The sequence below is a fragment of the Plecotus auritus genome, assembly GCF_963455305.1.
Source record: "Plecotus auritus genome assembly, chromosome: 2".
NCBI lineage: Eukaryota > Metazoa > Chordata > Mammalia > Chiroptera > Vespertilionidae > Plecotus > Plecotus auritus.
Genome location: NC_137771.1, coordinates 17,890,041 through 17,914,659, shown reverse-complemented (window position 1 = coordinate 17,914,659; position 24,619 = coordinate 17,890,041). Strand labels below are relative to the sequence as shown.

General features: G+C 38.6%; 1 protein-coding gene and 1 pseudogene across 4 annotated transcripts in view; one reads left to right on the top strand and one right to left on the bottom strand.

The window, feature by feature from the left end:
* The window catches only part of EYA3 (EYA transcriptional coactivator and phosphatase 3), a 102,382-nt gene that overhangs the window by 70,459 nt on the left and 7,304 nt on the right, over nt 1-24,619 (top strand). For all 3 annotated transcript variants that reach the window (XM_080657843.1, XM_080657842.1, XM_080657844.1), the window contains 9 exons: nt 2,263-2,446; nt 5,452-5,591; nt 9,442-9,525; nt 10,978-11,067; nt 13,341-13,399; nt 17,610-17,770; nt 20,047-20,161; nt 21,379-21,500; nt 23,973-24,073. In XM_080657843.1, coding sequence (XP_080513969.1) covers nt 2,263-2,446; nt 5,452-5,591; nt 9,442-9,525; nt 10,978-11,067; nt 13,341-13,399; nt 17,610-17,770; nt 20,047-20,161; nt 21,379-21,500; nt 23,973-24,073 — 1,056 coding nt within the window. The remainder of the gene's footprint in view (nt 1-2,262; nt 2,447-5,451; nt 5,592-9,441; nt 9,526-10,977; nt 11,068-13,340; nt 13,400-17,609; nt 17,771-20,046; nt 20,162-21,378; nt 21,501-23,972; nt 24,074-24,619) is intronic.
* Nucleotides 16,027-16,398, bottom strand: LOC308242549 (chromobox protein homolog 3-like; annotated as a pseudogene). Its single transcript has 2 exons — nt 16,231-16,398; nt 16,027-16,159 (listed from the first exon to the last, which is right to left on the bottom strand). The product of its transcript is annotated as a chromobox protein homolog 3-like (transcript).

Sequence of the window (24,619 nt, the reverse complement as noted above, 5' to 3'; positions counted from 1 at the left end):
TCCACAGGCCGATGCTCTATCCACTGAGAAAAACTGGCCAGGACTGTGGTCTGATTTGTATCATTGTTCTATTAACATTTTATCTTGGATCACTGGTAATGTCTTCAGTGCCTTTATTGTTTATGATTTTATTTGTTGTTTCTCTGCAGCAATTAATATTATTAACCATTGTATCCATAGATCTTTGTTTCTGGCTGCATTTAACATACTACTATTATGGTTCATTTTTTTATGTTTGTTCCTGCATTTGTTCATCTTTTAATCCTCAAATATTTATTGAATTCCTCCTATTAGGGATAAGAAGTACCTGGCACACTTCAGGGTACATCTATCTCTCTTCCTTTCTTAGCTTTTTTTGTATCAGGGACAAAAAAAAATCTGTATTTAGTTTTCCATCCCCAGGAATGTTTAACCACTTTCACAATATCCATTTACTACCTCTGAAATAAAGATTCTAGTCATAACCTTATGGTATCTACAGGCTTTCTGCTTATTAGTGGACTTTTTTTTTTTAATGTCTTGCTATTTCCTTAAGTTCACCATATCTAAAAACAAACTTTCATTCTTCCCTTTTTTCTGTCACCTGTTCTCCAACAGTAAGACCACTTTTCTCTAGGACTTCTCAATTCTTGTTAATGAGACCATTTTTTAATAAACCTAGGCCTAGACCAGTCAACAATATTTTTTCCTCACTTATCCCTAATCCAGCTTTTTCTGGAATTCTTTCTTTTTCACTTTTGCTATCATTTCCCACGTTTTGTCCTCCAGCCCCTTAATCCTGAATTACTGTATTTAACTTTTCATCTCTCATTTTTTGCCGTGTTTGTCCATTTTCTAAACAACATCTGATTACTTTTCTCTAAATGTCACTTTTTATCCTAAACTCACCTGCTCATTATCTTTCTGTGTGTTTACTTGTTAGTTTGAATTGGATAATCTCCATTTCCTGCTAAGCGAATCACCATTGTCTAAACAATCCAAGTCATATTCCTTAACCAGTCATTCAAGTCTAAAGAGATCCTTTCAACCAGACTGAACATCTCTGGCTCCTTAATAAAATCTTTTCAGAGCCTATTCTTGTATTTATTCCCTCTGCCTACTTATCTCAGTAAACACTCTAACCACAGTCTTCTGTGATACTTGTCTTCCTCTGTGTTTCACTCATTTGACATATAATTTATTGCTTATTTGTAGGAAATGTTTTTTTCTTAGCTCCTGTTAAATTTTTAACTCCCTTGAGTACAGCTAGTATGACTTACTCTCTATAATAATCCATTTTCCCATCCATGCAAATCCCCTCCCCTTCACTTAGGGTAGATACTTACATATTCTTTACAAATAATTGGTCTGATCAGTTAGCGTCTTTCTGTTTGTCATTAACTTCAGTATAGATGGAATTTATTAAGCTTTGTTTTTGAGCTGTACATCATACCCATTTTTAACAGCTTTATTAAGGTATAATTGACATATAATAAACTTTACAGATTTAAATTGTACAGTTTGATAAGTTTTGACATGTATGTGCTCGTGACACCACCAAAAGTTCCCTTTGAATATTCTAAAGAAACATTGATTATTTTAGAAAGAAAGTTTTTAAACTGGGAAACTTTAATGTAGGATTTGTGATCTTTTTTGTTTAAGGTCTTCTGTCCTTAGAAGCACTACCATCTAGTGCAGTGGTTCATAAATTTTTTTTTTAATTGATTTCAGAGAAAAAGGGAGAGAGAGATAGAAATATCAGTGATGAGAGAAAATCATTGACTGGCTGCCTCCTGCATGTCCTACACTAGGGATGGAGCCTGAAACCTGGGCATGTGCCCTGACGGGGAATCGAACTGTGACCTCCTGGTTCACACCAACCAGGCAGTTTATAAACTTTTTAAAGAGTAGATCTTTCTTCAAGAATTCTATGCAGATATTTATCTAGAAATCCAATACATAAAATAGGAAGAAAAAAGAGAGAGAGATAGAGAGCTGTTACATTTAGAAAAAGGGACATTATGTGTAGAGTGCATGGGACCTTTCCCTCTCAGCCTTCCTCCATTCCAGACAGCCATGAGGTATCTCCTCTTGACTCGTAGGTTTCCAACAGAATGCATTTTGAAAATCATTTCTTTAAGCTGAAGATATAATAAGAAGCCAAATTAATGTTTAAGGAAAATAATTATGAATAAGAAGGGCATGAAATCTTTTTTGTTGAAATTAATGTTTTGCTTTATCCTAAAAGTCTTATTTTTCTCCCTTAATCACTTTGATCTACAGGACTATCCCACCTATACTATCCTTGGTCAGAGTCAGTACCAGGCCTGCTACCCCAGCTCCAGCTTTGGAGTCACAGGCCAAACTAACAATGATGCTGAGAGTACCACATTAGCAGCAACCACATACCAGACGGAGAAGCCTAGTGTCATGGTACCTGCGCCTGCAGCACAGAGACTTTCCTCCGGTAAGCACCACAGCTCTAAAAACTTTGGCTTAAGGGCACTTCAGTAGGCGATGGTGAAGATTATTTTGTTCTGGTCTAAGTTACTGTTACCATGCTATTGGCTTTCCCTCTCAGGAGTATATGAACATTGAAGCCAGACTGTAACAAGTTATTGGCAGGCTGAATGTAATACCTGATGCTGTAAACAGAAAAGTACCAAGAATGAAAAGACTGCATTTATGACTCCTACTTCATCCCACCCCCCTTCTATAGCTCTAACACGATTGTCACAGGGAACTTCAGAATCATGGCACATTTTATAAAAGTTGGAGGATTCCAGTTTTAGTCTGAATAGTTTGGACTTCTGCTCAGCTTCAGAGCAGTAGTTCTCAACTTTTTTCTGTGTCATGGATCCCTTTAAGATTCTAAGAAAAGCTAAAGAAACATGAAATTTTACCTACAAATTTAGGTCTGTGCATTTAGCTTTGAAATGTTTCACTGGATTATGATGTCCAGGTTAAAAACAAACAAACCCTGACACATTCAATAAACATATACACACACTTTAAAATATATATATATTTTTATTGATTTCAGAGAAGTAGAGAAACATCAGTGATGAGAGAGAATCATTGATTGGCTGCCTCCTACACACCCTCTACCGGGGATTGAGCCTGCAACCCGGACATGTGTCTGAGCAGGAATTAAACCATCTCTTGGTTCATAGGTTGACTCTCAACCACTGAGCCACACTGGCTGGGCCATACTTTTTATTCATCACTATTTTTCATGAAAATTTGATGATAGTGATAGTTGTCTTCCTCTGTATTTCACTCATTTAAAGTTTGCTGTCATATATCACTTGAGGAAGGACTGTTTATTGTTATTAGCTCTCATGCATTTTTTTAAAAATAGTGCTCTACTATTTTAAAAAAGCAGTTTTCCGTGTGCCTTTACCAGTCTTCTAAGTAATGGACATACAGATGGTCGTTTCAAAATTATGTAACTGAAATAATTACATGTAATGATACTTTAGTTTTGATTTCGTTTCTCTAAATCTCTTCGTTCTTCATAACAATTTTAACTTTTGAATAATGGAGAATTTCAAATAGACAGACGTCAGAGTAGAGAACCCTTATGTATCCAACATCCATCTTCAACAATAACAGCTCATAGGCAAACTTTTTTTCAGCTATACTTCATCCAATTCCCTCTTCAAATTCTAGACATCATTCTAAAAGATAAATGCTCAACATGACCACAATTTCATTATCCCATCTAAAATAATTCAACAATAATTTCTTAATATCATCAAGTACCAAGAGGTATTCTTCCCGTTTTTTTCATAAATATTATTTTGTTTTTCTTTTTACAATTTGTTTAAATTAGGATCCAAGTAAGATCCATACATTGTGATTGGAAGATACATATTTTGTCTCTTTTAATCTATAAATTCCTCCATCTCTTCTTTTTTTAATATATTTTTATTGATTTCAGAGAGGAAGGGAGAGGGAGAGAAACATCAGTGATGATTCACTGATCGGCTGCCTCCTGCACGCGCACACTGGGGATCGAGCCACAACCCCAGCATGTGCCCTTGACCGGAATCGAACCCGGGACCCTTCAGTCCACAGGCCGATGCTCTATCCACTGAGCCACACCCGCCAGGGCGTCCATCTCTTTTTTTTATTTTATTTTTTTATTCCCCATTGTACTTTATTTGTTCAAGAAACTATTGCTTATTTCATAGCATTTCCCTGAACTGTGTTGATTATATTCTTACTAGAGGCCCGGTGCATGAAATTTGTACACTGGGGGGGGGGGGTGTCCCTCAGCCCAGCCTGCACCCTTTCCAATCTGGGACCCCTCAGGGAATGTCCAACTGTTGGACATTCCTCTCATAATCCGAGACTGCTGGCTCCCAACCGCTTGCCTGCCTGATTGCCCCTAACTGCTTCTGCCTGCCAGCCTGATCACCCCTTAACCACTCCCATGCCAGCCTGATCGACACCTAACTGCTCCCCTGCTGGCCCAATTGCCCCCAACTGCCCTCCCCTGCCGGCCCAGTCGCCCCTAACTGCCCTCCCCTGCCAGCCCGGTCACCCCTAACTGCCCTCCCCTGCCGGCCCGGTCGCCCCTAACTGCCCTCCCCTGCAGGCACAGTCCCCCCCAACTGCCCTCCTCTGCCAGCCCGGTCACCCCTAATTGCCCTCCCCTGCTGGCCTGGTCACCCCTAACTGCCCTCCCCTGCCAGCCTGGTCGCCCCTAACTGCCCTCCCCTGCAGGCCTGGTTCCCCCCCAACTGCCCTCCCTCCCCTGCAGGCCTGGTTGCCCCCAACTGCCCTCCCCTGCTGGCCTGGTTGCCCCTAACTGCCCTCCCCTGCCGGCCATCTTGTGCAAGGGTGTGACAGTCAATTTGCATATTATCTCTTTATTATATAGGATAGGGTAGTTTAACATGTCCTGCTGCCTTGTGTATGTTATTGTACATTAGTAAATTGATCTAAAGCAGTCTTCTTCAACTAGAGGCAATATTGAGCTATGTGCCTTCCTCCTCTCCCTTTGACATTTGGCAATGTATAAAAACATTTTTGGTTGTCACACTATGTGAGGTGCTGCTGGCAGCTAGAGTGTAGAGGCCAAGGATGCTGCTTAACCAGACATCCTACAATGCACAAGACAGCACACTCACAACAAAAATTAATCTGGCCCAAAATGTTAATTGTGCCAAGTTGAGAAGCTCTGATCTTGAAGCTTGATCAGATTCAGATTCTATTTTTTCTTTTTTATATAAAAAAACTTTATAGATGTGTTCTTTCATTGGGATGCAGGTGTATAAATTCTAGTTATAACTCTGTGAGGTTAAGAGCTATTGATGTTCAGTGCCCAGTTCTGCATTCCCAAATTACTTAAAGTTTGGTTTTTCATGCTTTATCTCTGCAGTATGATTCTTAAGGACAAAAAACTGCTGACCCTCTTCCCGCTCTGTGACTATGAGCAATAGATGTCTTATTTTTCCTTTTCAGGAGACCCTTCTACAAGCCCATCTTTGTCCCAGACTACACCAAGTAAAGATGCTGATGACCAGTCCAGAAAAAACATGACTGGAAAGAACCGGGGCAAGAGGAAGGCTGACGCTAGCTCTTCCCAGGACAGTGAATTGGAAGTATGGGAAGAAACTCCTTTGAGTTACCTACTTTATTTTTTTCTTCATTTCTTTAGTTTATTAAATATATAGTTCTGAAACTCATGGAATAATATGGTTCTATGTTGTGTACCCTTTAATTCCTGGGCAAGAGAAACTGAGTTGGCCAAGTGACAAGAGAAATGTAAAAACACATTTGTCTATGCCCATAACTTTCCATATTACTTCAGATGCTTTTACCAAAAGCATCCAAAAAGCTTTTGTGAATTTAAGTAACCAGGTAACTCTTTAAGGGAAAGAACCAACTATTCTCTGTATTCCAGAGGAGAACAGAAAGAACAGCACATTATCTTCAGAAAGCAGAGGGTGTCACAAGTAATGTCGTACTGTTTGCCTTTCAAAATTCTCAAAGTAAAATGAGAAGACTAGAGTGCTTTAGACAAAGTTTCTGGGAAGCATGTAACCAAATCTGATGACTTTATTAATGAGATTTACATTTATTTACTCTGTGGTTAAACACTATAAAAGTTTACTATGGGGATACATTTGGCTTCATTATTATAAAAAGACTAGAAAGGCCGAAACCGGTTTGGCTCCGTGGATAGAGCGTCAGCCTGCGGACTGAAAGGTCCCGGGTTCGATTCCGGTCAAGGGCATGTACCTTGGTTGCGGGCACATCCCCAGTGGGGGGTGTGCAGGAGGCAGCTGATCGATGTTTCTCTCTCATCGATGTTTCTGACTCTCTATCCCTCTCCCTTCCTCTCTGTGAAATATCAATAAAATATATTTAAAAAAATAAAAAAATAAAAAAATTAAAAAAAAGACTAGAAAGTCATACAAACTACTAATAAGAGTGAAGTTTTGATTTTCAGTTTTTCTATAATAAAATTATTTAATAAGGGGAAAAGCTATATTTAAAAATGAGTCCATTGATAGGTGTTCTGAAGACATAAGTAAATTGAAGCTGTATTTGGAGCTTCTCTTTCTCCTTTATTCTTGGGGAAAGAAAAAAAGAAAATCTAAAGTCCTAATATAGTTATCGGGAAAAACAGAGAGAGAACTCATTTTTGAAAATTGTGGTAAAATATACCTAACATAGTATTTACTATTTCTAAGTGTGATTCAGTGGCATTAAATATTTTCACAAACTTATTTAATTGTTGCCACTATTTATTTCCACAATCCTACACAAAAACTTTGTACCCATTAAGCAGTAACTCCCTATTCTCTCTCTACTAGCCCCTAGTAACCTCTGTTCTACTTCCTGTCTCTTTGAATTTGCCTGTTTTAGATATCTCATAAAAATAGAATAATACAATATCTATCCTTTTATGCCAGACTTTTTTTCAAGGTCCATCCATTTTGTAGCAAGCATAAGAACTTAGTTCCTTTTTATGGCTGAATAATATTTCATTGTAGTATTATGTATATACAGCATTTTGTTTATTCATCCCATTGATGGACACCTGGGGTTCTTTCACCTTTGAGCTGCTAAATAGTGCTGCTGTGAACAATGCTATACAAGTATCTCTTTGAGTACCTCTTTTCAGTGATTTTGGGTAAACCTAGTAGTAGAATTGCTGGATCATATGGTAATTCTATGTTCAACTTTTTGAGGAACCACCAAAATGTTTTCCATAGTGGCTATACCATCTAACATTCCCATCAGCGTGCATGAGGATTCAGTTTCTCTACATCCTCACCCATATTTTTGACAATAGGCATCCTAATAGATGTGAAGTGTTATCTCATTATGGTTTTGATTTGCATTTCCTTAATGACTAATGTTGAACATCTTTTCATGTGTTTATTAGCCATTTGTTTATTTTCTTTAAAGAAATGTCTATTCAAATTCCTTGCCCTTTTTTTTTTAATTATTCCTGAGGATATGTTCATTGATTTCATTTATTTATTTTTCATATATATTTATTGATTTCAGAGAGGAAGAGAGGGAGAGAGATAAAAACATCATTGATGAGAGAGAATCATTGATCAGCTGCCTTCTGGATATCCCATACAAGGGATCGAGCCCGCAACCCAGGAATGTGCCCTGACCGGGAATTGAATCCTGACCTCCTGGTTCATAGGTCGATGTTCAACCATAGAGCCATGCCAGCCAGGCTATTCATTGATTTTAGAGAGAGGAGAGAAAATGAAAAACCTCGATTAGTTGCCTCCCGTAGGCACCCTGACCAGGAATCAAATCCACAACCTTTTTTCTGTATTTGATGACACTCCAACCAACTGAGCTACCCAGCCAGGGTCCTTATCCATTTTAAACTGAGTTTTTAATTAATTTTTAAATTTGTTTTTTATTGAGTTTTAGGAATTTTTTATATATTCTAGATATTAATCCTTTATCAGATATACTAGAGGCCCAATGCACGAAATTTGTGCAAGAGTAGTCCTTCCTTCACCTGGCTGCTGGCACCCAGGACCCAGGTTTCCCTCGCAGCCCTGGCTTCAACCAGAAGGACGGAAAGACGGAATGACGTCCGGAAGGACATCCATTCTAATTAGCATATTACGCTTTTATTATTATAGATGATATACAAATATTTCCTCCCATTCTTTTTACTCTCTTGAGGTATTAGGGTAATGCTGGCTTCATAGAGTGAGTTAAGAAATGTCCCCTCTTCGACTTTTTGGAATAGCTTGAGACTTCTTTAAATGTTTGGTAGAATTTACCAGGCTAGCCATCTTGTCCTAGGCTTTTCTTCCTGGGATGTTTTTGATTATTGATCCAACCGCTTTACCAGTTAAAGTTCTATTCAGAGTTTCTATTTTTTCCTGAGTCATTTGGCACTTTGTGTTTTTTTAGAAATTTGTTCATTTCATCTAGGTTATTTGTTGGTGTACAGCTGTTCATAGTGTTCTCTTATAATCCTTTATATTTCTAAAGTCTAAAATTAGTAAGAATGTTCATTTCTGATTTTAGTCATTTGAGTTTTCTTTTTCTTAGTCTAGCTAAAAGTTGTCAATTTTATAGATTTTTAAAAAAATATATTTTATTGATTTTTTTACAGAGAGGAAGGGAGAGGGATAGAGAGAAACATCGATGAGAGAGAAACATCGATTAGTTGCCTCCTGCACACTCCCTACTGGGGATGTGCCCGCAACCAAGGTACATGCCCTTAACCGGAACTGAACCTGGGACCCTTCAGTCCGCAGGCCGACGCTCTATCCACTGAGCCAGACTGGTTAGGGCTAGGTATTTTTTTTTTTTTTTACAATATATTTTTATTGATTTCAGAGAGGGAGGGAGAGAGAAACATCAATAATGAGAGGGAATCATTGATTGGCTGCCTCCTGCATGTCCCCCACTAGGGATCGAGCCCGCAACCTGGGCATGTGCCCTTGATTGGAATCGAACCTGGGACTCTTCAGTCCACAAACTGACACTCTATCTGCTGAGCCAAACCAGCTAGGGCTTATAGATGTTTTTAAAGAACCGACTTTTAGTTTTGTTGATTTTCTTTAATTATTTTTCTATTCTATGCTTTATTTATTTCCATTCTAACTTTTATTATTTCCTTCCTTCTGCTGGATTTTTCTAGATTTTTAAATTGTACAGTTAGGTTATTAATTGAGATCTTTTTTAAGTTATGCATTTACAGCTGTAAATCTCCTTCTTAGCACTGCTTTTGCTGCATACTACAAATTTTTTTGTTGTTGTGTTTTTATTTTCATTCATCTCAAGGTATTTTCTAATTTTACTTGGGATTTCTTCTTCCATCCTTGGTTATTTAAAATTGTGTTGTTTAATTTTCACGTATTTGTGAATTTTCCAGTTTCACATTAATTTCTTGCTTTATCCCATTGTGATTAGAAAAGATGTTCACTCATTATTTTTCATATTTTCCTCCCTCAGCGGGTATTTCTGTGGGACTTGGATGAAACCATCATCATCTTTCATTCCCTTCTCACTGGATCCTATGCCCAGAAGTATGGAAAGGTAATTTGTGTCTTTCTTCCTTTGTTGTAACCGTCCCTTTTCTGCTACAAGAGCAGGTAACCAAAATCACTTTCTCTGCTACCTCCACCTTACCCTCTTGGCCTTTCCATGTTAAATTTCACCTAGTAGCTTTTACCAGGCAGGCTACATGGTCAGGAGGAGTTGATGATAAAGCTAGACACTAGACCTGAGGTAAATGGTGAAAGCTAAAGTTCTTTGAGAGTGGTATTTTGTATAAATGAAGTATGGGAATGATGTTCAAAACAGAGTTGAGTCTCAGGATTATATATTCCAAAGACCAATCTATTATCCCTTAAGTCACTTTTAACAACCTAAACTGTACAGTTCATTTACCTGGTTCAAATTACAGATAAAATATAAAGTATCTTTCTAAAAGAGATTACATACCTTCTAAAATTAAATATACCAAGCAGAATTTAACTTGTTTTGTCATTAATCTAACATCAGTTTTAATAGAGGGATGAACTGTTTTTGAGCTATTGCCTATATATTTCTACACTAAACTACCTTCAGGCACCTATTTTTCTGTATTATGAATACATTTTATAAAAATATCTGCCTCCTTTGCTCTCTTACTGTTCCCATATATTCCTTATCGTCACAAATGTTTGTGTTAGGAATAATTTCCACAGGCTTTCGGTATATAGACTGGCAAGCTCCTATGCTAAATAACTAGTCTGTTTATAAAGTAAATAAATAAATAAATAAGAGCATGCAGCCTCTAAATGAAGGCCTGGTTGTTCATTTTTAAAACTAAGTGCAATGGGGGTGAGGATGAGTGTAAGCTAAGTGTATTGCTTTTCCTGCAACTATTATGACTCTTAGCCTTTGTTTACTTATTTCCTGGTTGCTGAGATTGTCAGATAGCTGATTTCTGGTATTATACTCTGTGTGTGCGTGTAGGGAAGATAATGGGCGTTACAATATTAATATTTTAGTAATAGAGTTTCTCCTGAAACAGAATTTTCCCCCCCAAAAAATTCAGGTGTTGTGTTTTTTTTTAATATTTTTATTGAGTTTTAGAGAGAGATGGGAGAGAGAAACATCTAGAGCAACACATAGATTGGCTACCTCCAGCACGTCCCCTACAGGGCATTGAGCTTGCCAACTGGGCATTTGCCCTGACCAGGAATCAAACCATCAACCTTATGGTGCATGGGACGACGCCCAACCAACTGAGCCACACTGGCCAGGGCAAGGTTGTTGTTTTTAAGTGGGTTTGGTCTTCCAGAAACTAAAGTCCTGAAATTTTTTAACTTTTCACAATTCCAGATTCTTATAACTGAATGAAATTGCATCAGTAATCGTTAGAAGCACTATTGTGGATCTGTGTTGTTTTGGCCTTGACCCAAATAATTTTTAAATATTTTAAGGATCAGAACCAGTGCTGTGAGTACCAAGTCAAGCAATTTTTCTCTTATTGTATTCCAGGACCCAACAGTAGTGATTGGCTCAGGTTTAACTATGGAAGAAATGATTTTTGAAGTGGCTGATACACACCTATTTTTCAATGACTTGGAGGTAAGCATTTTAAATTGTTTCTGTACTTTAATGAAACATTTTGTTCAGTAACTATTTAATGCTTATTTAGTTAGAGGATATGTGGTTAAGGTGGGTATGGAGAGGCCAGCTGGTTATTTAGATCTATATAGTCTTGTAGAAATAGTGGCTTGGCTAAGTCATCACAATCTTGGTTCTGGCCCTCAATTTTATTGGCTCAAAAATTTGATTGTTTTTCTGGAAGTGATCTAGCTTTGTTTTGCCAACCCATTAGGCAAAACACTGATACCAAAATTTCAATTTATTCATGTATATTAAATAATATATGAGGTGGGTTTGATTTTTTTTGTGTGCTTTTTTTAATATATATTTGTATTGACTTCAGAGAGGAAGGGAGAGATAGAAACATCAATGATGAGAGAAAATCATTGATCAGCCACCTCCCACTCACTTCCTACTGGGGGATCAAGTCTACAACTATGTGCCCTGACCGGGAATTGAACCCTGGCATACTGGTTCATAGGTCGACATTCAACCACTGAGCCACACCGGCCAGGCGATTATTTGTGGTCTTAAGTATATTTGACTATTCTTCAATTTTACCTTCTTAAAAGAATCTCTAGACTTGTCAGATCTACAAGTAACTGCTGTAATTCATTTTATTTTATACATGCTGATTTTCCATGGGTTAGCCTGGACATCCAGAGTCACTGTATAGTTAAGTGCAAGGAAAACCAAGAAACACTGAGAGCTTCTTGGTGAATTTTTTGGCTTTGACATTTTAGTAGCCTTTGAGGCAAACATGATTTAGTGGAAAAAACACAGAACTGGGAGTCAGAAGACCGGCGTGTGAGTCCCAAGTTAGGAAAGTTATCTTCCCACTTTTGGGCCTCAGTGAAGCAGTTAGTCTACACAAGAAACTAGTAACAGTTGTTCTATCTGGGGAGGAGGATGCATTGCTGGGACACGGAAGTAGGAAGGAGCAGATTTGTCACTTAATATCCTTTTGAATTTTGAACTGTATACCAAATGTATCACCTAGTTTTAAAAATAGTGAAAATTTTAAAGTAAAATAAGATAGCATTTTATAAACATGAAATAATTCTATTCCTTTTAAAATATAATCCAGTTCTACTTAACAGACAATTCTCCAACAAATTAAATTAATAAGGCTCTAACTCTAATACTTTAGTCTAAGCTCCACGATGCTTTAATCTTTCCTCAACTTCACATGTTGATAAGTTAGAACATCAGAGTTATTCAGCAAACATTTGTTGAAAACCTATTATCTGCCAGTAATTATTGCCAAATTGTATTTGTAATGATTTTCTAGACATAGTCCTCACTCAGGACTGAAAGTTCTGTGAAGAATTTGACCTGAATGTGTTCCTGCCCCTGAGGTCAGTGGTTCTCAACTTTAGGGGGCATAAGAATCATCTGGGGACCTTGTTAAAAATGAAGATTCTAGGACTTCACTCCCAGAGATTCTATTCAAGTAGTTCTGGGGTGGACCCAAGAATATGCATTTTTTAAAAACTTCCCCAGAGGATTCTGATGCAGGTGGACATTACAGTACCGCCCTAGGTGATGTCAGAGGAGTAAATCTGTTAGAGTTAGGCAGTGGGTGGCATTTTATGTCAGTACTAATGTGGGTTTGGTACAAAGAACCTTGGGTCTGAATTAGAAGGCTCTTTCTAGTTTCTTTCTACCACTCACTTGGGTAAATCATTTTACCTCAGTTTTATAACATGAGGAGGAGTTGACTTAGACGAACTCTTCTGTGTACCAGGTTTGAATTTATAAATTTCTGTTTCAGTCACTTTCAGTTGTGATACTACACTCTACCAACATCTGTTTCTTCTGCAAGAATTTATTGGGTACATGCTGCATAAGGTCACTGGACTAGACCAGAGGAGTACAAAAGAGAGAGAAGATAGGGGTTGTGTTGTAAGAGGCCTACAGTGTCATAAAACTTTCAGTCTAGTATAGAACATGGACACACCGGACAACGTAAGGGAGTTTGTGCTCACTCCTAGGAGCTGTTGGAAAAATGAACTATTGAGATAAGAGCATAAGTGAGGGTTGGATTGGTTAAGGTTTCATGAAGACTATGCTCTATGAATGAGGCCTTAAAAGAAGATGGACAGCAAGGGGGGTGAGAGTGATCCTCCAAGAGAGGCCATAAGGTATTTCATCATTCCACCATTGTTTGTGGTGTTTTTACAATATGTCATGTCAGTACTAGCATTTCTACTGGCCGGACTGAAATAGTGTATGGTTTTGTCTTTTAACAGGAGTGTGACCAGGTGCATGTGGAAGATGTGGCTTCTGATGACAATGGCCAAGACTTAAGGTGATAAAAATAATGATGCCTTAAATATCAGTACAGCATAAGACATAATGTAGGCTTAGAGGAAAACAAAGAAAATCATTGTTTTCCTCCACTAGTCTTGCTTTATTGCAATATTTGCTTTATTATGGTGGTCTGGAACCGAACCCATAATATCTCCAAGGTACACCTATATCAGTTATCTATTGTATAACAAATTATCCCCAACTGCTCAATACCTTAAAATAATAAACATTTGTCATCTCATAGTTTCTGTAAGTCAGAAACTTGCAAGTGACTTAGCTAGGTAGTTCTGAATTAGGGTCTCTTAGAATGAAATCAAAACATTGGCTGGAGCTAAATTCATCTGAAGGTTTTCTTAGAGGGGGGACCTGATTTCAGCCTCTTGCCTGTGGCTGGTAACAGGAGGCCTCAGTTCCTCACTGTGTGCCTCTGCACGGGGCAGCTTGAGTGTTCTCAAGTGACAGCTGGCTTCCTTCACAGCAAGTGCTCCAGGAGAGAGCGAGAGAAGTCTAGTCTCTGAAGTCTAACACCACGTTCTGTTTATATTCAAATACATTACATACCCCAGTGGTCGGCAAACTGCGGCTCACGAACCACATGCGGCTCTTTGGCCCCTTGAGTTTTTAGCAAAGGCCAGCTTAGGAGTACCCTAATTAAGTTAATAACAGTGTACCTACCTATATAGTTTAAGTTTAAAAAACTTGGCTCTCAAAAGAAATTTCAATCATTGTACTGTTGATATTTGGCTCTGTTGACTAATGAGTTTGCCGACCACTGACATACCCAAAGGAGCAGAATTAGAGGAGAGGAGCATTGAAGAATCTATGGACATAATTTAAAGCCACCCAGTGAACTATGAGCTTAATAAACTAGCCAACAGATCACTGAAAGAGAGCATCCCTATTATCTTACTATTACTAATATTTTGTGTTATTACCTTCCATTATTTTATTTTTTTTAAAATATGTTTTTCACAAAGGAATGTAAGACTATTAACCACTGTTTACCAGTATTTACAATAAAGTAAACGATATACAGTTGGGTAACATTCTGTTACTACAAAGCTGTTGTTTTTCCTGGCTTTTGTTGAACCAGTACCCCAAATACTGAGACTGAGTTGTAAGGAATGAGTTGGAGTAAAGAGAAAACATGCAGATCAAGAGTTTAGATTACAAAAAGTTTGTTCACTCATTTATTCCAGCAGGTCCTAACATCTCTAATAATCTGATTAGGTATCCATGAATAAAGTTTTACACATTCCATGACCCTAATTTTTTAGTCAATATAGCACGGGATTTCAACTTCTTATAAAGGAATGTTTTATGAGGTGAAACCTTTAAATAAGTGTTGCTTACCTAGTTAGAAACACATCAGGGTTTGCCTAGTTTTCTCATTTGAGTCAGGAGGTTATTGGTAGTGATAAAATTTTCCTTTCAGGGGTTTTGCAAGTAAACTTGCATTTATGGTTGTGGCTATGGATTCTGATATGGCTGCTTTAAATGGTCCAATTTAAACTGCTTACATTATATTTAAATTGCCCAATTAATTACAAAATTATCTAATTTCAAAGATTAAAAGCTTCAGGAAAAATTTCAGATTAACTTCAAATAATTTTTTCTTAGGTTGCTGAAAATTATGGCAGCTCAGAAACATGAGTTTATCTATAATTATGAAATGCTGTTTTGTTTTGGTAAAAAAAAAAACTAAAACATTTACATATTTATACACACCTACCTCCCTTCCCCAATAAACAAAAAACCCACAATGATCCATAGGCATATATGAGTTAAACACAAATTCTGACTGAGTAATGACTATGGAGATTTTCCCCAACATTTAGAAAAGCTTCTCTAATGCAGAGGAAAAAATACACCATGGTATCAAATGTTTTTTTCTGATAAAGGAAGCAGCTATAGAAAGCTTTTGTTCAAAGTACCAGTGCTATAGATGCAACACCCCCCAACAACTCTGCAGCACTACTTCAAAACAAACAATCAAACTTGATTTTTATTAGAACGTAGTTCTTTCTTCACACTAATAAATCAAAAAAACCAAGAACCAGATTTTATATATATGTATAAATATACTAGAGACCTGGTGCACATATTCATGCATCGGTGGGGTCCCTTGGCCTGGCCTGTGCCCTCTTGCAATCCGGGACCCCTTGGGGGATGTCGGACTGCCGGTTTCGGCCTGATGCCTGCAGGCCAGGCCGAGGGACCCCACCGGTGCATGAATCCGTGCGCGGAGCCTCTAGTATATATATAAGATCTTTGGTTAATCTCTTCCCACCCTCTCTCCTCCCTGCTTTCCTCTGAGACTCATCAGTCTGTTCCATGTTTCCATGCCTGTGTGTTGATCATCTGCCCCCTGCTGGCCAATGTGCGTCATAGCTAATGGTTGGATGGTCGCTTACGCTTTTATAACTATAGATATAAAAAGCAATGGAAACAAATATTGGGATTCGCCTTTTGGATAAGAATGCCAAGTTAGTCTTTCTTCATAGAAAGCAATTACAATTTGAGGACACTTCATATTTGCCTCTTTAGCCAGCACCAAATCAGCCTCATCTGAATCTTTCCATTTCATGAGAAACATTAACTCTCCACTGCTGTCAGTGGCACCAATTATTCGTTCAGGATCAAGACCTCTGGCAAAGCCTCTTGGTTTATCAGCAGCATCTCTTTTCTTTGATTTGCTATTATTAGATTCACTGTCAGATAAAAAACTTTCTTTTTGTACCATCTTTTTCTTTACCAGCTTTTTGAGAATTAAATGCTTCATTTAACTCGACAATCTAAATTTTCTTCAGGTTCCCAAGTATTATCAGCATCTGTGAATCCTTTCCACTTCAGGAAATACTCCACCTTCCCATTCACTACGTGTCGGTCCAATACTTTTTCCACTACAAATTCTTCAGCCTCTGCCTCTTCGACTTTTTTACTCTTTCCATTCTGTTTCTTTCCCATTTTTTGTAATGTAGTTTTATTGGAGGCCATTTTTTATTGCAGACTCGAAGAGCTATTACTCACCACCTCCATGCAGCTCCGTGTCCCATGTCTCCAGCTTCTCCGGCATCTCCGGCCCTGCATGCCTTCAGCTCCATTCATTCATTCATTCATTCATTCATTTATTTATTTATTTAAATATATTTTATTGATTTTTTACAGAGAGGAAGGGAGAGGGATAGACAGTTAGAAACATCAATGAGAGAGAAACATCGATCAGCTGCCTCCTGCACACTCCCCACTGGGTATGTGCCTGCAACCAAGGTACATGTCCATGACCGGAATCGAACCTGGGACCCTTCAGTCCGCAGGCCAATGCTCTATCCACTGAGCCAAACCAGTTAGGGCTCAGCTCCCTATTTTTTTTTTTTTAAATATATTTTATTGATTTTTTATAGAGAGGAAGAGAGAGGGATAGAGAGTTAGAAACATCGATGAGAGAGAGACATCGATCAGCTGCCTCCTGCACGCCCCCTACTGGGGATGTGCCCGCAACCCAGGTACATGCCCTTGGCCGGAATCGAACCTGGGACCCTTCAGTCCGCAGGCCGACGCTCTATCCACTGAGCCAAACCGGTTAGGGCACAGCTCCCTATTTTTTTAATATTTTTATTGATTTCAGCGAGGGAGGGAGAAACATCAATGATGAGAGAGAATCATTGATTGGCTGCCTCCTTCACGACCCCTACTGGGGATCAAGCTCACAACCTGGGCATGTGCCCTTGATCAAACTCGAACTCAGAACCCTTCAGTCCTCAGGCTGATGCTCTACCCACTGAGTAAAACCAGCTAGGGCCCATTATTATTATTACTATTATTTTTACTTTTTTTTCTTTACATAGTTGCAATCATTTTGTATATACATACACAAAAATTTTATATTCTGGGTTTTTTTCACTGTCAGATATTCTGTCATTAATGAAAGGATGCTTCATTTCAAGCTAACGTCTGCAGGATGCTGGTGCTTGAATTGTTTCTACCTCTCTTTCCCTATTCTTCATCCTTTTTTGATAGATGTAATAGGGGTGAAATAGAGGAATAGTGAAAGATAGACTCTGACACATAGAGATTAGGGAAAAGATTCTCAAAGCCCTTGGTCTTGGTGTCAGGTGCTAGGAATAGGACAGAGAATCCCATGTGGCATTCATCCAAAAACCCCATGCAGTATAGATTTTAATTTTCATTATCCTCTCTCTCTGCAGCAACTATAGTTTCTCAACAGATGGTTTCAGTGGCTCAGGAGGCAGTGGCAGCCATGGTTCCTCTGTGGGTGTACAGGGAGGTGTGGACTGGATGAGAAAACTGGCTTTTCGTTACCGAAAAGTGAGAGAAATCTATGATAAGCATAAAAGCAACGTGGGTGGTAAGTGTCATACAATCAGTCTGATTCGCTGCTTTCTTTTCCAGGGATTCCTTAGAACTCCCTGACAGCTGCTTATGAATTTGTGCCACAGTAACATTTTAATTCTGTATTTTAAAACATGGAGGTTTGATTAAAACCCTTTGGGTAGGAAGCTCTGCATCTCTGATGGACTTCTCTTAGCATACGTTTTCAAAGCTCTCTTGTTCTTTCTAGACAAATGCCTTTTTAAAGGAAATATGTTCCAAATTTGATGAAGTATTTTATTCTGGAGTCAAAACTACTGTCAGTAGTGGTTAATAAGTTGCCTTATTGTTTTTTTACTAATATATCAGGACAAGTCATATATAATAAGTCACTAGGTGGTTTATAGTGGCTGGAAAACTAGGTCCAGGAGTATAGGGTGGCAGTATTCATGTGTTATGATTTGAAGGACCTTGGAAATTCTTGCTACCTAGAATTATCGCATGTCAGGTGCCACCAGGCCTGAATTCTGTTATTTGGGATTAATGAATTAGTGATAGATTGTCCAGATTAGAAGAGAAATTAGATATCTATTGAGAAAATTGATGTCCATCTTGAAAGTAACAAGGGCAGATACCATAGCAGGTTAATTACCTACCACAGCTAGAATCCACATCCCTGAATTCTTGGTCCACTTTACATTCATGCAGTCCTTTTTCTAGTGATATACCTTTTGAGAAAATATTTAAAATTGTAAGCCATCACCCTCAAACTTCTACATACACATAAATGTTGCATGAAGTTTCAAGGATTTCCTACACTGCCTAGAGGTATATTACCCCAGGTCAAGAGAACCCTCCTACAATACCATGCTACCACTTTCTGGGATGCAGAAAGTAAAAATAGGACTTTGAAAATCAATTTAGTTCATTTCTGTTACAGTCTTCCAATACCAGGTAAAAATCACGGGCATCTGGGCTTTGGGAGTCAAATTTAAGTGTCTGATTATTTTTTTTTGCCTAGTGAATGCCTGGACCTAGTTTTCTGCAGAAAGTAATATAACCCTCTATAAGAATATCCACCTGTATTTTGTAAAATTTTTGAATTGTCAAAGTGCCACATCATATTATTAGTTAAGTAAAAGACATATACTAGTATGTTTATGTTTATATCATACATGCCATAGAGGTATTGGTTTTGTTTTATTAGAAACATTGAGAGTCATCTAATTCTAGTCTTGCATTGTGAAACCATCAATCTGAAAACAAATTATACACAGTTCTAGTCCTCATAGAAATGCTTTCTATTTTTGTAGAATATTGGTAATAGATTACAGGATTTCTCTTCACTATAGAAAATTCAGGGCCAGATTTATTATTTGAATATTATAACTCAAGTGTCTGATAACATGCTCTCATCAGATGAATTCTGTTTTGTTATGCTTAATTATCTGATCTTAAACAGTGTCTTGGTCTCTTACTAGCTGGAGTTGTTTCAGAAGTAAATACAGTACAAGTAAATGACATTCATAGAGTTGGTCATTCAACCTGGAATCTCAGGTTGATGTAAAAGGGGTAAAAGGAAAGCACAGTCACCATGAGAGCAGTGTATGGTAGTGGAAAGACTTTTGAGACCAAAAGTGACTTTTTAAAAATATATATTTTTATTGATTTCAGAGAGGAAAGGAGAGGGAGAGAGAGAGAGAGAGAGAGAAACATCAGTGATAAGAATCATTGATTGGCTGCCTCCTGCATGCCCCCTGCTGGGGATTGAGCCCGCAACCCAGGCATGAGCCCTTGACCGGAATCGAACCTGGGACCCTTCAGTCCGCAGGCCAGCTCTATCCACTAGGCCAAACCAGCTAGGGTGCCACTAACTTTCTGTGTAATCTTAGCAGCCCTTTCCTCCCTAGGTTCTGGTTTCTTTAGAAAGAGATTGGAATGGTGCAGACTCTTCTTTTAGCTCTAATACTTATTTTCCCCCTTTGGTTCTTGAGCCCATGTCTAAATCAGTGCTATTCAGGGAATGGTCCACTGCAGATTGTGCTGCTGATTCATGATGAAAGAGCTTGTGTCAGAATCTAATCATGTTTCCTCAGCTGATTTTGTTGTGCCCGGTAGCAAACATTCTGATGAAGAAAGTAAAAAAGACATTTTGAGCAGACTACTGTAGTGTTTTACTAAGAAGAGAACTGTATTAGTTCAATAGAAATTTCAATGACACACTATTTCTCAATTGAATTATAGAACTTGTTTCATGGATGTCAGCAAGGATATGTTGTCAAATGATAAATGTGTCTGCTTTTATTCCAAAAGGCCTTCTCAGTCCCCAGAGAAAGGAAGCACTGCAGAGACTAAGAGCAGAAATTGAAGTTTTAACAGATTCCTGGTTAGGTACTGCATTAAAGTCCTTACTTCTCATCAAGTCCAGGTATGAAAATGGTTCTTTCAGTTCTCATTCTCTCAGAGACACACTCTCCTACACCAGTTTAGGACAAGCCATTCCCAAAATAGGATGTGGGGTGGGGAGAGAGGAATTTAAATGAAGCAAGGAAGTATGTAGTAGGTTAGGTGGGAGGCAGGGCCATTTTATACTAATAACACACCTTAGAGTTTTAAGAGAATATATATGAAAGCCTTTTTCTTTCCCTTTCTTTCTTTCTTTCTTTCTTTCTTTCTTTCTTTCTTTCTTTAATATGTTTTTATTGATTTGAGAGAAAGAGAGAGAAACATTGATCAGCTGCTCCTGCATGCCCTCACTGGGGATCCAGCCAGCAACCCAGGCATGTGCCCTGACCAGGAATCAAACTGGTGACCTCTTGGTGCATGGGACAATGCTCAATCAATTAAGCCACACTATCCAGGGCTTCCCCATACTTTTTGCTCACAAAATTAAAACTCAGTAAATCATAATCTCTAGCCCACGAGATGGGCCTGGTGACATCAAAGGATACATATAGGAGACATATCTCAAATATCCTAAGTACAGGAAGCTTCAAAGAAATGTACCAAAATTTAGGAAGGCAGGATTCAAAAGAAAAGGATACATTAAGCAGATTAAGGAGGTTTCAGTTTAAAGCTTATAATGGGAAATAAATACAGTCATAATTGTACCTAAATCTCTTACTGATTTCTTCCTCAAAACAGGAATTCCAGATCTATAACCTAATAGAGCAAACATTAAAACTGACACAGGTTATTCAGTGAAGTTTATAAAGGACCTGTGAAATTAATGTGTATTCTGGAATCTATGTTGCTATTATATGAAGAACAGAGAAGACTTAAATCAGATCTCATTAAGAGCTGGGTTGCATTTGGATGAAATAGTACTGTAACTGAAAGTCTGTCATTTGTTTCCTAGAGAGTAGTATCAATGACATGGGTTGGTGGTAATTGCTAACAAGTGCAGTGAGCGAATTATCAGAGGGAAATGAGGCAAGAATCAAGTTGCTGCTCTGTGCCCACTATAGAATCTCTGTCCTTTAATATGGAAAGTAAGTAAACCTGAGATAATTAGAACAATAACTGAACATTGACATTGAACAAATATCATATCAGGCCCTTTAAGGTTAATTTTTAATAGATCCTGAAGGTCAGATCCTGGGTTGGTTCACCCTTTTCTTTTCTTTCCTTATTTCTCCCTTCTAGGAAGAATTGTGTGAATGTTCTGATCACTACAACCCAGCTGGTTCCAGCTCTGGCCAAGGTTCTCCTATATGGGCTTGGAGAAATATTTCCTATTGAAAACATCTATAGTGCTACCAAAATTGGTATGGTTTCTATTCAGTTTCTTGTCACTTGCCTTACAATAATATTTCCTACTATGATGTACCTACTATTTACCAGTTCCTCTGTTAGACATATCTATAATAATAAAAGCGTAATATGCTAATTAGACTGGACAGCCGAACGACCTTCCAGATGAAGCCGCAGCAGTGGGGGCCAAGGCAGAGGCTGTTATGGGTGATCAGGCAGGCATACGAGCGGTTAGGGGTGATCTGGCAGGCAGGTGAGTGGTTAGGGGCAATCAGGCAAGCAAGCGAGCAGTTAGGAGCCAGCGGTCCCAGATTGAGACAGGGATGTCTGACATCCCCCGAGGGGTCCCAGATTGCGAGAGGGTGCAGGCCAGGTTGAGGGATCCCCGCTCCATGCACGAATTTCTTGCACTGGGCCTCTAGTATATATATATATACTCACAACAGTCTTCTGATATTACTGATGAGGCAGTTCAGGCTTAACAGTTATGTAGCTTGCACAAGACTTCACAGATAGGAAGTTACATAAACAGGATTCAAATCCAGATCTGTGGGACTTTGTTCTTTTCCTTTATAATATTTGAAAGAACATAATATCTAGTTTAGAAATCTACTTTTGCCTCATTTCAGATTTCTTTTTCGCATAGAGAGCACTGCAATAGAGAAAAGAAAAATCACTTAACTGAAGAAGGTGGCAGAAGCAGGGAAATAAAGTATAAGAGATGGCGAAGGAAAAGGGAAGAAAATTTCCTTTTTATTTATTTCTGCAAATAAAAAGCAGTATCATCTTTGCATGTTTTATGTATAGGTTTCAAATGGAATTTGAATTTTTATATATTACCATATATCTAAAAACAGTCTGCAATGTATTGAAACACCCATTTCCCAAGGTTAAGTTCAGTGATATAGTATCTCAGTTGCAGTTATGAAATATAATAGTGAGGAAATTCCAGATAGGACAAATGTGGCTGCCATATTTATTGGTACTGTGGGGTTTCTCCCTTACTGAAAGCCATAAGGCTCATTCATGCCCAGGACTGTTTCTGGAAAATAAAAAATTGGAGGGAAAGAGCTGTTTGTCTATTTCTTATTACTAACAAAAAATCAAGGCCTTATGCTCCCACTTTTTCCCCTACGTTAAATAGTTTCCCCTCAAAAAATATCCTTTCACAATGTCCAGAGCCTAGACTTGGAATCAGGAGCCTGAAGTCTAGCTATAAACTTGTTTAGATCTGGGCAAGTCACTAGTCCAGCTGTGGGCAAACTACGGCCCGCGGGCCGGATCCAGCCCATTTGGCTGTTCTATCCGGCCCGCGGAGCCAAAAGAGCGGAGGGTTCTCTTGCTCTCCCCTCCGCTCCTTCACCAGCAGCAGTGTTAACATGGCAATGTCGGGAAACACGGCCGCAGCTCCTTCTTCTGAGTGGGCGGGTTTATATCCACCCATTCAGTAGAAGGAACAACCTCTCAATCTTCCAGAGGCTCCTTGTAATGCCCGCGGACGCGTCCCCCGACATCACCCTGGGAATGCGTAGACACGTTATCGTGGTGATGTAGGGAGACACGCCCCTGGAGAGCACAGTATCAGAGCATTAGCTAAAAAGGAGACCAACAACACTGTTCCCACTGAAGTTGATGTTTTAAAGACCAAAAACCTTTCAACCCAGTCTACATTGCCATCTACATCTACGTCCCGGGCATAATTTGGAAGTTGCACTAAAGAAAATGTTTAATTTACTGTTTACACATTTTGTTCTTTTCTATTTGTTTTAGTTTTAAATTATTTTATTATATTTAAGTTTAATTTGAAAGGCTTTTGTACCTTTCCTTTGTTAGGCAATTTTATTTTGCCTTTGCCATCTTCAATATAAGGTATGTTATTGTGCTATGATTCCTCCATTTTTTGAAGTTTCAAATTATAATAATTAGTGTTTACATTCTTGTTAAAATGTTTGAAATGAATAAAACTATTGAAATAAAAAAAAAAAGACTGTACCCTTTTATGTAATGATGTTTACTTTGAATTTATATTAGTTCACACAAACACTCCATCCATGCTTTTGTTCCGGCCCTCCGGTCCAGTTTAAGAACCCATTGTGGCCCTCGAGTCAAAAAGTTTGCCCACCCCTGCACTAGTCCCATTTCATCTGTTAAAATAGGGTATGGTACCTATCTCACTGGATTATTTTGAGAATTAAGTAAGGAATAACTTGAAAACTGCTTTGTAAACTGTAAAGTACAGGAGATGTGGAAAAGGGAAGTGGTGCTCACAGTTCTCACACTGCCCAGGCCACTTAGCCTCCCATTTATAGATCCAGAGAGCCTACTGGCATCTCCAGCTGCCACCGCTACTTCTCACCAAGCAAACGTCAGGGGCTGCCACTTACTTTGTCTAAGCACAGGCCGGTGAACCTAGCAGCAGCCTTTTCTTTGGTGTTGAAAAAAGGTAAGACAGAATGTCCTAATAGGAAATTGCTTTCTCTCATCAGGTAAAGAGAGCTGCTTTGAGAGAATTGTGTCAAGGTTTGGAAAGAAAGTCACGTATGTAGTGATTGGAGATGGACGAGATGAAGAAATTGCAGCCAAACAGGTAACCATGGTAAAGAAAATGTGGAAATTTCAGGACCTATTGCTCTCATTTGTATATGCTTTGGAAAGGAAAAAAAATTCTAAGGAGAATCTGACCTGACTTCAGTGTACTTCCTTGGATCATTTCTCTACTTGGAGAGATAGTGACCTTTATTCAGAAACTTTTTTTTTTTTTTTGGTTAGGTTTTTCAGTTTTTACAGAGGACATCAGACTTTTAAATTGTTTGATAACACACATTGATGACAACACAAAAAATCTGTAGTTCAGGGTAATGCGGAAGCATAAAATATTAACTCGTTGTTTGCTGAAATGTTAGCTCAAAAGTAATGTTTTGGGAAGACTGACCAGAGAATTTATTGTCTGTAGAGGATGCTGTGGAGTGCCGCCCAGGCCCCCAGCAGGACTGAGGCACTCATTTCCTTAGCCACCCCCTGCTCTTGGCTGCTGTGGGCTCACAGTTTCTACCCCAGAATTGCCCTCAGCAGAAGCTGCCTTGTCAAAGTTACATCACCTTCCCAGAGACACAGCTCTAGTCTCCATCCCTCA